The sequence below is a fragment of the Leptopilina boulardi genome, unplaced genomic scaffold (assembly GCF_019393585.1).
Source record: "Leptopilina boulardi isolate dan_hultmark-lab unplaced genomic scaffold, ZJU_Lbou_2.1 LbouV2_291, whole genome shotgun sequence".
Taxonomy (NCBI): Eukaryota; Metazoa; Arthropoda; class Insecta; order Hymenoptera; family Figitidae; genus Leptopilina; species Leptopilina boulardi.
Genome location: NW_026137853.1, coordinates 288484 through 303383, shown reverse-complemented (window position 1 = coordinate 303383; position 14900 = coordinate 288484). Strand labels below are relative to the sequence as shown.

The 14900-nt window shown below is 27.8% G+C and overlaps 2 protein-coding genes across 8 annotated transcripts; both read right to left on the bottom strand.

Annotated features, from left to right (window-relative positions):
* Positions 1 to 49: 49 nt before the first annotated feature.
* LOC127282199 (ATP synthase subunit gamma, mitochondrial-like) lies at positions 50 to 1925 on the bottom strand. Of its 2 annotated transcripts, none has more exons than XM_051306327.1 (3): positions 1823 to 1925; positions 736 to 1281; positions 50 to 658 (listed from the first exon to the last, which is right to left on the bottom strand). In XM_051306327.1, exons 2-3 carry the CDS (start codon positions 1257 to 1259, stop codon positions 292 to 294), a joined length of 891 nt encoding a protein of 296 aa, XP_051162284.1. In that variant the 5' UTR covers positions 1260 to 1281; positions 1823 to 1925; the 3' UTR covers positions 50 to 291. The 2 variants fall into 2 exon arrangements, with proteins under 2 accessions (XP_051162284.1, XP_051162285.1); XM_051306328.1 differs by lacking the exon at positions 1823 to 1925 and adding an exon at positions 1618 to 1770.
* A 287-nt stretch (positions 1926 to 2212) lies between these two features.
* On the bottom strand, positions 2213 to 13708 carry LOC127282196 (CD109 antigen). 6 transcript variants are annotated; one of them, XM_051306319.1, is made up of 29 exons: positions 13396 to 13545; positions 13126 to 13285; positions 10348 to 10422; positions 9961 to 10156; positions 9552 to 9776; positions 9215 to 9465; positions 8973 to 9128; positions 8737 to 8911; positions 8455 to 8631; positions 8283 to 8384; positions 8069 to 8205; positions 7882 to 8002; positions 7662 to 7802; positions 7489 to 7584; positions 7374 to 7428; positions 6241 to 6463; positions 5846 to 5963; positions 5555 to 5741; positions 5318 to 5478; positions 5111 to 5249; positions 4911 to 5029; positions 4677 to 4816; positions 4386 to 4605; positions 3934 to 4317; positions 3670 to 3822; positions 3400 to 3575; positions 3121 to 3292; positions 2936 to 3038; positions 2213 to 2788 (listed from the first exon to the last, which is right to left on the bottom strand). In XM_051306319.1, the coding sequence occupies exons 3-29, from the start codon at positions 10410 to 10412 to the stop codon at positions 2595 to 2597; spliced, it is 4386 nt and encodes a 1461-aa protein (XP_051162276.1). In that variant the 5' UTR covers positions 10413 to 10422; positions 13126 to 13285; positions 13396 to 13545; the 3' UTR covers positions 2213 to 2594. The 6 variants fall into 6 exon arrangements, with proteins under 6 accessions (XP_051162276.1, XP_051162274.1, XP_051162280.1 ...); XM_051306317.1 differs by lacking the exons at positions 13126 to 13285; positions 13396 to 13545 and adding an exon at positions 13564 to 13708; XM_051306323.1 differs by lacking the exons at positions 6241 to 6463; positions 13126 to 13285; positions 13396 to 13545 and adding exons at positions 6898 to 7057; positions 13564 to 13706.
* Between the last annotated feature and the right edge of the window lie 1192 nt (positions 13709 to 14900).

The following is a 14900-nucleotide window of genomic DNA, read 5'->3' as shown; positions in this document are numbered from 1 at the left end:
ACAAAAGAAAATCAAAAATATTTTCAAAATATAAATAAGATTAAGACAATTTTAACCAAGAGTTTTTCAACAAAATTTATTGATCGCCAAGCCTCGAACTTGATACACATTTACAAAAATTATTTTTTTTTTGCAAATTTTCCGATGTTTTCTTTTTAAACAGAATGATGGAATCGATTTGAATTTAATATCAATCGCGACAATATGCCTCGAATGATATTGTGACGATGTATGTATTCTAGGGTACGCTAATCAATATTTAGAGTAATTTTTCTTTTTATTTATTTTTTTTTATTCCAAAGCAGCAGCACCGGAAATAATTTCAATAAGTTCTCTAGTAATGACGGCTTGTCGGGTACGATTGAAAGTTAATGTGAGCTTATCAATCATTTCTCCTGCATTTTTGCTGGCATTGTCCATGGCAGTCATTCTACTGGATTGTTCACTGCATGCACCTTCTTTCATCGAATAAAATAATAACGATGCCAAAGAAAATTCTAAATAACTTTGAATTACACTTTCGTCTAATGAATCATATACTGATAATTTTGGCGCTGTAGTTACTGCATTTTTATCATAAAGCGGTAAATCGTCAACTTTATATGAAACAACTGATCTAAATTTATTGTAAACAATTCGACCACCTCCAAAGCTATATCTGCAAAAAAAAAAAAAAAAACAAATTACATTGCATATAATTTTTTTTTTCAATAATTCTTTTTTCTAAATACTTACCCGCTATTCATAATTTCATTGGCTATTTTAGCGGCATCATTAAATGTTGGTGGTTTTCTTCCAACTTCAGATGCAACGAATAAAATATTTTTAGCAAATAATCGTGAGAGAATTGCACGTGATTTTTCACCGATGCAAACAATCATTGTATTTTCACGTTCGACGGGATTTGCGAGTAATGATTCACGAATATTACGTGCAACACCTGTGTGTACTGCACCACAAAGTCCACGATCGCTGGTTACGGCAACGACAAGTTTTTTTGGTTCACCTTCTGGTGGTTGAATTTCTGCTTGTTCATAAAATGTTTTTGTTCCTTCGCCAAGTGGACGACATTGTTTAAGATCACGCTCGGCACGATTATATTTTGCCGCTGACACCATTTTCATGGATTGAGTAATTTTTTGAATATTTTTCACTGATTTTAGACGAATTGAAATTGACTTTAAAGTTGCCATTCCTCGTTGCTGTTGCTGCTGTGGTGCAGCAACCAGCTGAATTAAATTTTTACTAGTTCGCAGCATTGTTGTTCGGTGAATTTTATCCCTGTAAAAATTTTTTATTAATAGCTTCAAGTATTTTTAATTATATAATTTAAAAATTAATTTTTTTCAATTCTTTTTTTTTAATACATATCGAAAATAAAATAAAATTCTTTTTTATAGCACTTCTTGAGAAATTGGATAAACATTGAATTTTACTTTCCGAATAGTAAAGTAGAGAGAGGTCAAAAGTTTGAACTGTCAATCGATAGGTTTGACATTTAATATTATTTTAATTAAAACATTCTATGAGAAATAAATTCTGACAGATTACTTTTCAGAATATTGAAATAATAAAGACATTTAATTCAAAAAATTGTAATAAAACAATAATTATTACAGTAAAGAGGACAAGAACCGTGGGTGATGGCTCCATTTATGTAATCATCGTGGCAAGTAGGAGCAATTAATAATCACTGCACTTTGAAACCCGAAACAATGTAATTTTAATGGAAAAAAAACAATAAAAGATTAATAATAGAAATTGATTAAGACAGTCAATTTTTTTTTACTTAAAAAAAATAGAAAACAATCGAACTACTTACCAGACGAAAATTTCGTAGAGACAAACCGAGACAATGATGTGTGAAAAAGAGACGAAACTCTAGGTAAACATTTAATCAATTTAAGAGCCCTCTGTCGACAATATTGAGAAATATTTTCGTGGACAAGTTTTTGATCTTCAATACAGTTACCATTCTATGTTGTTTGATTTATGAAATATTATTTGACAGATGAACATAAACATTGCAAATTGTTTTTATTTTCAATTTATATATTAAAAAAAGGTGGTTTTATCGTTATAAAATTTTCAATTAATAATGAATTATTAAAATAAAATGTGCAGTAATAATTGTGATGTGAAAAAAAATAGTCTACGCTTTAACCTCAAAATCAAAATATTATCCTAAGAGATAGAGAAGAGAAAATATATGTTTATAGGTAACAATAATACATTTTATTAGTATAGTTCATATTACAAAACATACTTAAATACACACATATACAGTACCCATTCGTTTTTTTTCTTTTTAAATTGTTGCGTCTATACACGTGTTTTTTTTCATTATGTAATATATAATTCTTGCATAAAAATTTTACCTCAATTTTTCGAGGAATAAAAAAAATAAACACAAGTCACTTCTGTATTTGCAAAAAAAAAAAAAATACGTCGTTAATTCTAGATATATATTGATTCAATTAAAAAAAAAACGCTTTGGTTATCATTTCTGGTGCAAGGCACTGAATTTATCCTTAGTCTTATGTTTACTTCTTACGGGGGGGAAAAAATAGATCTCTAAATCTTTATATTATTTTCTAAAGTAAAAATAACTTAAAGACACTAAATATAGGTAGGGCCAAATATGTACAAGGGATATGAATAGCACTTGATGCTGATCTAATAGAGCCAGGATGGGGTTGTGATTTGCAAACATTACCGCAATCTTCCTCCTCACAAATATCGCACAAAGTTGTTAAAGTTGGTTTATAAAATGCACGTGCTCTTCTTGCTATTTTTTTTTTAGAAAAAAAAAGATATGAAAATTAAAAATAAAATCTTTAGGGATTTATTTGCTTTTGTTTGTTTGGAATGTAAATGGATTTTTAATTTAAAATAAAGAAATTCTAGGGATAAGGAAAAATTATTCTATACTCACTTGAATCATAGTAGTCGTAAACGGATACTGGTACTGGCTTTTGTTTTGCAACTTTATGTGTTCTAAATGCAGAAACTGTCGGGCAATTTTCTGTAACATTCATCTGAAAATTATTTATAATTAATTATTATTAAAATTAAATTGTTCATTGTTTCTAATTATAAAAGAAAAAGAAGTTAATTTACCTTATCGAAATAAAGTACAACCATGGTATCACCATTTTTCGTTTCCACACGTTTAACATTGTGAAAAGCTTCCAAACTTGGCAGCGAATCCATATCGACCGTGAAACCTGACGGTAAACTCACTTCCATAACTGCCATATTACTCTCGCTTGTCTCGTTTGTTGGCACGAAGCTGTTAACAAAAAATAAATAACTAAAATGTTCTTTTTATTATTTAAATTATTTACACATTTTATTTTATGTGGAAAAAAAAATTAAATTTTATTAATAGAACTTTACCCAGAACAAACAGTAAGCTGAAGATGATGTTCATTTGAGGCTCTTGTAATTTGTGGATCGAGCGTGAAAAGTGGCCAAGCCCCAGTTACATTTAAATTATAACGCGATGACACTTGTACAAAAGCAAAACCAGTTCCACTTGCCGTTATATTGACGACTCGAGTTTTTTTTGGCAGCTAAAAAAGTAAAAATTTAAATAAATAAAAAAAACCAATTAATTAATAAAATTAGTCTAGAAAAATTCTTTAGTCATAAATTTTTATAACTTACAACGTGCTTTTGTAGAATCATTACATTAGCTGGATTAATATTTATTTGACTTTGTCCGCCATTCTCATATGTGAAAGTAATTGCAACATTATTGTCCTTGGTTGCCAATTTTTCTCCTAATTTGGCTAAAGCATGAATTCCAATTACTGTATCCTGTAATAATTAATAATTAATAATTATTAATTTCTCTTTTTTTTACTTTATTGTTTAAAAAACAAATAATTTTTTGGCCTATCAAAAAAGTATAAATCTGTTTTTTTTTACCTGTGTTGAAGCGAAACCACCTTCGCTGTTTCTTTGCGTAACAAGCCATTTCATAAGTGGAATAGCATCGGTGACGAGATTTTTTTGCAAATATGTCAATAAAACATAAGATGTCATTTCAACGTCAACTGATCTTGGTAATGAATACCATGGATTTTTATCATCTTTTGGAACTGGTTTACTCCACCATTTTGTACCATGTTGTTTATCTTCCATTGCTTTTTTCTCCAATGCATAAAATGCCGTGTCCTCGTACATATTTTTTGCAAGATTCAAAACATATGTACATAAACTCAATGCATAAACATCATCCAAATCATCAAGATTTTCAGTGATATATTTAACACCCGAGTAAATTGTATTTTGATAACGATTCATTGTTTCCTATAAATATATGAAAATTAACATTTTTCTTTATTATTTTTTTAAAAGGTTTTTTTTTTTTTATTTACCTTATTCTCGAGGAATGTTATGAGGGTGTAGGCTGTAAGGGCAAGTCCTTTTGCAGCACCTCCTTGCATATCCTGATGACTGACTTTTCCCACTTCCGGGAAGCTTCCATTTACATCTTGTTTATCAGCGAGCCATTGTAGAGCATCAAAAATAATTTGTTTCTCTATGTCGATATATTTTTTTGCATGATAAAAGGATTTTGCAACGAAGGCTGTTAACCTGAAACAAGTTTTAATATTTAATTTGATTTTAAAAAATAAAATATGAAAATCAAAACAATTATTACAAACCATGTACTTCCACTAGCGTCTGCTTCTCCAAATGCACTGAACGAACCATCATTGTGACGATATGTTAATTCTTGTTGATAACCAATTTGCAAATAATTAAGGGCTTTACTCTCGATAGCAGGTTTCAATTGATTTGTATTCTGAAATGTTTAATTTTCAAATAATTAATTTTATTTCTTTTTTCCTTATTCGTTACAATAATTTATTAATTTTTGAAATAGTAATAAATCCTACCGTCAAATAGTCAAGAATTACTATATTTGGCACAAAATTCAACATATTTTGTTCTCCACATCCCGAAGGCATTTTAATTAAATTTGCCAAATTTGGAATACTTGGTCCCAAAATATCGCCTGAAAATTATTGAAAATTTTTTAGCTTATAATGAATAAATATATTATTGAACAAAAAAAGAAATAATTGTTTTTCATTACCTACTGCAGATATTTCGACAAATTCTGAACCTGTTACGATATTTTTTGGCATATCAACCAATAAAGTTGTTGAAACCGATCGACTTGTTCTCAAATCAATGAACGTTGCATTATTTCGATATTGCGTTTCACCTTCAGCCTATGGAAAAATGATTTTTTTTTTTTTTTGAAAAATTTAAATATATTTTAAAAATAATAAATATATACCTTGACGAGAAGTTTTGTTTCAATACCATCGGCAGCAATATTTGTTGTTGCATTAGCTGCAATTGTAATATATCCAATTTCCTTTGGTATCACCATAAATGAAACACTAGCTCCTGAATTTCCCTTTACCTTGACAATTTTGCTTCTGTGCATTTCAAATTCTAAAGAAAAAAATAAAAAATGATTAATGATGATAATTAATATTTTTAATAATCGAAAGGAAAAATTATCTCTTACTCGGTGAATCATGAACTTCGTTGGAAATTTCAGCAAATTCAAATTGATTTCTATTTTCCAATACCACCTCAGCTATTAAATCTTTATCCATATAATTAAAGACAACAATAGGTATGGCAACAATTTCTCCTCGTATCACCGAATAGGGAAGATTCATAGATATGAAGAAGGGTTTAAAAACTTTCAACTAGAAAAAAAGAATAAAATTAGAATTCAAATTCAAATTAATTATTTTAACTTACAAATAAAAATTTTAAATTCGTAATATTGAATATCGTAAAAAATACAAACCTTTCTAGGCGTTTCGATTAGACCAAAACCTTGAACGTCATTAATTGTAAAAGCGCTAATCACCCAGGAAGTAATAGAATCTGGCACCGTTTTTCGAATAACTGCCCTGCCCTCAATTCTAAATCGAATTAAAATCAAAGAAAATTTTTTATAACACATTATGACAAAAGAATAAAAAAAATAAGGGGAATATTTACATATATACAATGAAATGTACCAGAAAATATGACTATATAATACCAGAGAGATAAAAATGATTCCATTTTGTAATAGAAAATATATAATATATACACCAAAAAAAAAGGAACTGCAAAAGCAAAAATGTATATTGTATACGTGATTGTGGAGAGAATTTTTTTTTTTTTTTTTTTTTTTGTATGTAGATAAATAAATACCCTGAAGACGAATTTGTGAAAAGCCATGTGTCTTTAATGTCATGCATTAAGAAAACACGGGGTCTATTCCAAACGGGAAACGGGATTCGTGAGAAGGCGAAAGGACCTGCCAATGGTGGTCTTGTTGCAAGCCTATGCGTAATAGGTGGACCAATATCTGGTCGCAATGTAGGAACACCTTCAGGAGAGCCTGTTATTCTACCCTCCAATATACCTGGTTTCTCTGCAAGTCCATTTTCATATAATAAACAATAATTCCAAACAAAAAAAAAAAAAAAACCATTTTTCAAAAATACAATTCTAAATAATTTTTCCAAGAGAGAGAATCGAATTTTCCAAGTCCGAATTTTTAAATAATGAAATTTTTCCTAATTAAAAATTCGATCTCAAAAGAAATTTTGATCCACTGAAAAGGACTTTTTTTTAAGGGCGAAAATATTAGACAATGATTACAGAGAATAGTTACGATTTTTTTATTAAACTATCGCACCATTTGCCAAATATGTTAGTAAAATAAAAGCTATAGGTGAAAACGAGACAATTGACCGGTGCATTAAGCGCAAAGTTAGAAAAAAAGCTTTTAGAATAAAGATCATGAAAAGAAAAAACCTCATAGAAAGAGAGTGTTTTAGAGAAAGAGATTAATTCTCAAATTACCCAGCGTCAAGCGCTTGCCAAAGCCAAGTTTCGGGGAAATTCTTGCGTAATTTGATCTTCTCGGGTGGAATCATGGCATTTGGACTTGGTGCTGCTCCCGCCGCCATGGCAAAGGCATTAACTGGAATAAAGTCTTCTTCTAGACGAGAACGGTAGAACGCTATAGAGGCAAATTTAAGCAACGTTAAATATAAATAAATTTATTTCTATTAGGCTTCAGCGACGAATTTCGTTAAAAATTACTTTTTTTTAAATACTAATATTAAAAACGATTGATTTTTTAAGACAAAATTGTTATGTCATTTTTTTTTCTTATTCTATATGCTATTAGAAGAGAAAAGATTCTTGATTAACTCATATTAACAGCGTGCCAATTCGAAATTATCTATTTTTTTCCATTGTGAGTAAAAATAAGATTGTGATTAATTGTTTTAATAATTTTAGTATTTTCTTTTTTTTTCGTTAATTATACTCACCGATTGGAAATGAATAGTGGACGTAAGCATTTGTGATAATCACAGCACCTGCGTTCTGTAAAAAATTATTATTTTTTCAAAATATTCTTTGAAGTGTGTATAAAATTCAACTTACAGTGAAAACTTCACTAGAAGTTTCAGCGCCTCCTCTATGATATAGTTCATATGTATCGGCCTTGTCGTAAGATTTCATCTCATTCTCCACTTGTTCCTGTTAATTAAAAAATCTAATTTTATTTTCAATTTCTTTAAAAAAAAACATTTTTTATGATTGACAAAACAATTTACGTGGGAAATGTCATTGCCGGATTTTAACAAAAGAGATCTCTGATCAACTCCCAAAAGTCCGATGTAAGAATCTGGATTTGTGGAAACTGTTAAACTGATCTCATCACTTGGACCTGCTTCCGAACTCATTTTCACGTCAACCTTAAAAATTTCGAAAGAAATTCTCATAAATTTTATTATTCTTTCCATTCCCAAGAAAAAAAAACATTATGAAACTTACAAAATTTTGCAATGAATTTTCAATATCAATATCAATTGAATCAGCAATTACTGTACCATTATCGCTGATAAAATTAACCAATAAATGAGCTGTTGGTGCCATAAGTGGTGTTGATTTAAACCTAAAAATATAAAAGAAAAATAAGAGACAACAAGAGAATAAGATAACTGAAAAAATTAAAATTTACCTAAACGTAAGTGAATTTCTATTGTCGCCCATAATTGTGCCAGCAGTTTGAATATTTCCACGACCGAAAACTTGATAATTTAAATATTTCATCGGAACTGTTGAATTTACTTCAATTTCTACAAATGATAAATCAGCCTAAAAAAAAAGAAAAAAAGAATTTATTTTCTAAAGTATAATTTTATGTAGATTAAAAAAAAAATTATATTTCTTACTTTCTGAATTGGTTTTTTTAACACTGCCTGAATGTAAGCTTTATAAGAACTTGCAACTGGATAAACATAAGGAAATTGTTCATGAAGATTAAAATATTTTGCCTAAAAAATATATATATATTAGTAATAATTAATAAATAAATTAATATTTAATAATGAATTTTAAAATTACCTCAATTTTTAAACTTTCACTGGCATTATTTGGTGGATAAAATTCTAATTCAGCCATTCCATTTTGATCTAATAGTTTTGTAAAATTCTTAAATTCGACATTATCATAAGTACTGGAAATTTGTAATGGTGTTTTTGAATCCTGTACAGGTGATCCATCATGACTTGATACTTTGATCTGTATTAAAAAATTTAACGATTATCTCAATTAAAATTAAATTACCTCAAGGAAATTTAGAATTAAAAGAATTGAAATTTTTCAACTTTTATTTAGTATACTTACAAATGTGGTATATTTTAATCCTGGTTTATAGTATCCCGATTGTTGTACTAATTCCATTGAATATCTGTGTTTATGGAGAAATATTTGTGTTGATGTATTTTGTCGACGTCCGGTTAATGCTTCTTCAACTGCAACTTCAATTTTCACCGGTCGAAAATAGTCGTCGTCTTTCAGTCTGAAAATTCAATTTAAAAAATTAATAAATAATTTTGAAAAAATGAAAAAAAAATAGATACCTTAATTCCTTGTAAATATCGAAATCAACAGATGCTTTCCCATCGATATCAACGACTTTTCGTACAGGCTGGTAAAGAGGTTGTAAAACACTTGAAATAATATCCGGATAAGCTGTTATTGTTGCTTCTCCTTTTACAAATTTTCCATACGTGTATCTAAAAATGATTTTTTTTTTTAGTAATTCAGCTATTTTTTGAATTTATCAAATAATTAAAAATATTAATTTTAATCAATTACGAACTTTGCTCGTACTGTGACGTGAATTTTCTCATCTTTAAATGCAATATGCGCTGGAGAATCAATTGAAACTTCAAAATTTGGTAGCACATATTCGGCGACTTGAAATTCTTTCTCAATTGTTTGTTCATCAACAATTGCGACTATTTTCCAATCGCCCAATACAGGAGATTCTGATAATTCTATTTCACCACCGAATACACCTCGTGTGAGTGTTGGACGAACCCATTGTTTTATTCTATTACCTTTTCCATCCTGATATCAATAAATAACTTTTTATAATTTACTATTATAATTTTTTTTTTAATTATTCTACAATATATTAATTTCATAAAAATTACCATCACATGGATTTCCACTTGTTTTGGATTTGCAGGTTTCATACCGGAATTCAATAAAATACATCGAAACATTACTTTATTTCCCGGTTTATAAACTGCTCTGTCTGTCTGAATAAGAACAGAATAACTTTTATGAACATATCTCACGTCCGTGGAATTTTCAAATTCAATTCCAGCTATTCCTCGAGCCATTAAACGATAATCCGCTGGACCAATGTCCAGAATCTAGAAAAAAATATCAAAGAAAATTATTATTTTTATTAAAAAGTTTTTGTTGGCAAGAAATTTTATTTTTAATAATTAATTTTTTTTTCACCTTTTAATTGAAACTATATAATTATTAAAAATTTGAAAATCGAGAACATTTTGAAATGTGAAAAAAAGAAAACATTGAAAAATGAATTCTTACTTGAAGAACGACCGTCTCTGTTGAATAGGGTGCAACATTCGCTGATTTTGAAGCAATTTTAATTTCTTTCCCATCATATTGACGAGCATTTAATTCAACCAATATGATAGATGGGACTGATATGCCTGCGGTGCTTACTGCTACATGGTATTCCGAATTAGGACGTACCACTCTCGGAGCGATGACCGTGTAATACCTTCAAGAAGAAAGTTCATCTTTATTATTTACGATATTCAACTTTTTTTTATTATTATTATTCCTTTTTTTCTGCCTCTAAATTAATAATTTTATGCAAAACAATACAAACTGTATGTACATATACATACATTTATTTTACTTAAAATAAAACTAATTTTTGAATTTAAAAAACAATTTTAAATTACTTACGATTCTGCTAAAACGCATCCGGATATGTAAAATTGTAAAAATAAGAAACTCCTCCACCAATCCATGTTGTCAATTCTGGAATAATTGAAAATATATAATCAAAGTCGATTGCATAAGAAAGTTAATAATACAAAAAAAAATATTTATCAAAATTGATTAAATTTGTTTACATTCTACTAATTTTTACGTTTATAAATAAAAAATTACATCAAATTGTTATTCTCAAATTTTAAAATTAATCTTTTCCTTGACTTTAATTTTAAAAGAATTATTTTTTTTCCATAAATACTTAAATATTTCTAATTAAAATTGTTTATTAAATTATTTGTTATTCGCTTTTAATAAACGCGGAAATTCTTATATATATATATAATTTTTGTGTTATCATCAAAGAAGCCAATAAGTCAATGCGTCAGATTGTATTTATAAATTAGCGAATGGGGAAATCCCAAGTTAGAAAAAAATTGAAGAAGAAAAAAAAACACAATTTTTTTTCTAAATTTCAGATCTTTGCAAATCTTCTTTTCACGTCTTTATATAAAAATATATTTCTTTTAAAAATACCGATTTTATATACAAGGAGGTTTGTTTGTTTCCATTCGCCCTACTTTCTATATATTTCCAACAGGTGTCCCGTTCGAGAAATGAAGAGACCCCACCCTCCAGTTCTTAATCTTATGCTCTTGCATTTACCTCCAAAGACATGTGTATATCAATTATTATTTTTATTTTTTTATTATTATTATTATTATTATTACTCTTATTGCATAATAATTTACAAATTCATAATCTATGGAATTTCTTTTATTTAATTGAATTATTGTTACTCCGAATTTTTTAATATTATTATTCAATAATATAAAATTTTAGTGTATTTTATGAAATCTACCTAAAAAAAAAATTATGTTTTCATGTTGACTGCTCATAAAAATTGTACGGTAATTTAGGGACTCTATAATGCTCACCATTCTTTGAATGACTCAAAAAAGAATTAGACTGTTAAACCAAAAAGAAGTATTTACGTTTTATAAAAGAAAAAAAAACTTAAGAGAATTTTTTTCACATGTCTAAGAGTCTAATGAAGCAAATTATTTTATTAAAATTAAAGAAAAATAAAGTTATCGGTATTGAGAATCTGCAAGTCAATAAATCTCTATAAGAATAAAAAAAAACAGTAATAAATTTCTTTCAAAGTGATAATATTTTCAGTAATTGTAATTACGATAATAAATAAATTAATAATAATAATAATAATAATAATAATAATAAATAAAATGATATAATATTACATAATATTATGCTTTGGATAAATATTTTGGAATATAATAAAACTCATCTATATTTGCAAAGTTAGATAATTGATAATTATTTTTACAACTTGATTATTATTATTCTCAACACACTTGGCAATGTACTCATTAAAAAACAGTGGCCATATAAAAAGCTTTTGATTCATGAATAGAAAGAAATTATATTGAAATATATTAACAAAGCATTCCTGAATGTCAAACTATTTGTACTCCATAAATATTTTCTTTATAAATATTACAATTTAAAATGATTTAAAAAAAATTTTAAATATATATATATATATATATATATATATATATAATTTTTATTTCATCACTTTCAAATGCACGACACTCGAAAGTTTATATATATGTATATATGTTGGAACTCTTGACAATTATAAAATTCTATACAATTATTCGTGGTAAATACAGTGATGAAAATTACAACTTTTCAAGAATAATAAGACATTTCCCACGATTTACAGAATACAATAGCCAATGCTAATTGTGACAAATGAAGAGCAATGGTCTTGAAATAATAAGGTCAAGATTTCTTCTCAGACGACCCAGTATTTAGGATAATTAATTAATTAATTAATATGTATAGTCCTTAGACTTTAGAAAGTATAATAGAAAATAGTGCAAAATTTCAAAAAAGAAAATTTTAAATGCAATTTGAAATTTGTTTTTTAACGACAACTTTCTATAGTGACATTTTTTCTTTTTACACGTATGACTCAAAACCGCAATCGTAAAATTTGCAACGATTTCCGGAAGTGCAACAGACTGTCAATAGAAACGAAAAGAAAGCTAAGAAGGCCTTTATGAGTTCATCATCGCCAAATAAGTCGAAAGTTTAACAACTGAAACGATTAGATCATGAACTAATTTCATTTTCTTTTCCTTTTATTGAGTCATGCGTGAATAATGAATTTGAATTTTCAATTTTTTTTTCCCATAAAATTCGTAAATTATATTCAAATGAGAATTCTTCGTTTGCATTTTCATCATCATCAGGGTCCGCCAAAACATTAATGTAGGTGGTGCCCTTCCGCCCATACAAATGAAAGTAAGGTCACATATACTCATAAGTTTCATATAGAATATTAATTAATGCGAATGATTTTCCATCAGTTATATTTTCTTAGACTTTTTTTTTTATTAAAATATTTAAAAAAAAAAAAAAAAATTTAATTGAATTTTGCAAATAATTAGCGAATTGGAAAAAAGGACTAAATTGAAGAATAAATTATTATATAAAAATCAGAGACAAAATTGGAATAAACAGAGAATGTGTGCCGGTGAAATTGAAAAAAAAAACGCGCGTGCAAAATTCTCATCTCTCATGAAACGAGAGTCAACTTTTAATCTCAATCCTTTTATGAAAAATTTAACCTTGGATGTCGACAATCTATAAGAAGAGCACAGGTGATTTTTTTTTCTTTTCTCTCACGATCACGATTTATTTTCGACGAATATGACTCACCTGAATGCAAACACACCTCACAAACGTTTTCTTTTTTTCGCGTGAAATTTTTTTTTTACGGTTCCACGCGCGTATCGCACTTTCTACCGGTGGTTTATTTTACCGATCTCTCGGCTTCAAAGCCGGCGATCGTTTAAAAGAAATTTTTTTCACCAATTTCCTAAAAAAAAAAAAAAAAAAACCCAAAACTTTAAAAAGAACTATGAAAAACGCCTGCGGTACGTTTACCGCGGGCTAATGTAAAAAAAAAACAAACAAAATATAACTCACGATGTTGATTTCGCGACAAACTTTTCAATACTGGCGAACACTACCAATCAAGGTAGTTCTGAAGGTATATGAGAAAACTGGATGAGGCGTTCAAAAAGAAGTTCTCCTACTCTTTGTATTTGGTATATCTATACACGATGTGAATATAAGCAAACTGAGGTACTATACCGTTACCGTAGGTTCTCCAACACACTTCGATCAGATACCACCACTGTAGTTGCTTCGGGAGATGCAAGAGTAGAAGAGAATTGTTAGTTTCTCTATAGAGCCAATGGAAAACGTGTTTTGTGAGCATATATTGTAGATCACTTGAATGCGTCGTAGAAAAAGAGATGCGAGACCGGAGAACCGCTTTTAATATACAACTCCGTATATATATATATATAGTATATATAAAATACTAACTAGGAGGATGTATCCAAACGCCTTCACTCCTACGCACTCCTTTTACAACAATTTCTTGGTATTCAGGATGAAAATAATTTAACGTCCTGGTATTTCTTCGTGATTTCTTCATTTTTTCCAAATCTACGAAAAAAAGAAAACATATCACTATTCAAAATATAAAAATTTTATTAAAAAAAAAATCATAAAAATCTTTTCAATTATCGAAATTATTTACCACAGCTCCAAAAAAAATCTATTTGTTTTATTAACATTAGAAAAAAACGCAAATACATGAAACTATTGTAAAAAAATAATTTAAAAAATTCATTTAAATAACAAATAGTATAAATTTCGCTAACTAAACAATTTTATTCTTAGAAAATGTTTTTCCTGATTTAAAATTATCAATTATATAGTTTTTCTATTTTTAAATTTAGAATTCAGAGAGCGGAAAAGTTCTATGTTTTCCATTCATTGAAATCTCCGGAAGTGTCATAAGTAATATTTTCGCGATTTTTTTTTAATTTTTAATAAAATGGTCACGAAGATGGAAAATCCATGAGAGATTGTAATCATTTGTAAATATGTAAATTGCATAACTATTTCTCTTTCTATTCTCTTCCAGGATTACGTAAATTTATATATTCATAAAGAGGAAACAAAAATAAAGATAAAAATTGCATTACAATAGTGAATAATAACAATTTTTTTATTTTAAATATCGATATGAATTATTTAGATTTCTTTAAAATTCTTTAAGTTTTTTTTATTATTGCAATATTGTTTTGATTTTTATAAGAAAAAAAAAATTTTTTGAGGTTATTTTTGCAAAACATACATACCTTTGTAAATAATAGAAATATAATCAAACATCTATAATACCAAATAAATCTACCACTTAGGTATTAAAATAATTGTAAATTATCGTTTACCTGATAATAAAATAATGATTAAACATCATCAAAATCAAAATAGTAAAATTAAATACCTCAAGTTCGCGCTACTTTTTATCAAGACAGGTAGTGCCATCTCTCGTGATTTACTCAAAAAAAAGTAAAAAATAATTATTTATGATTGGTTGTTTAATATTTTGTCCGCCAATCAAAATTAAATAGAAG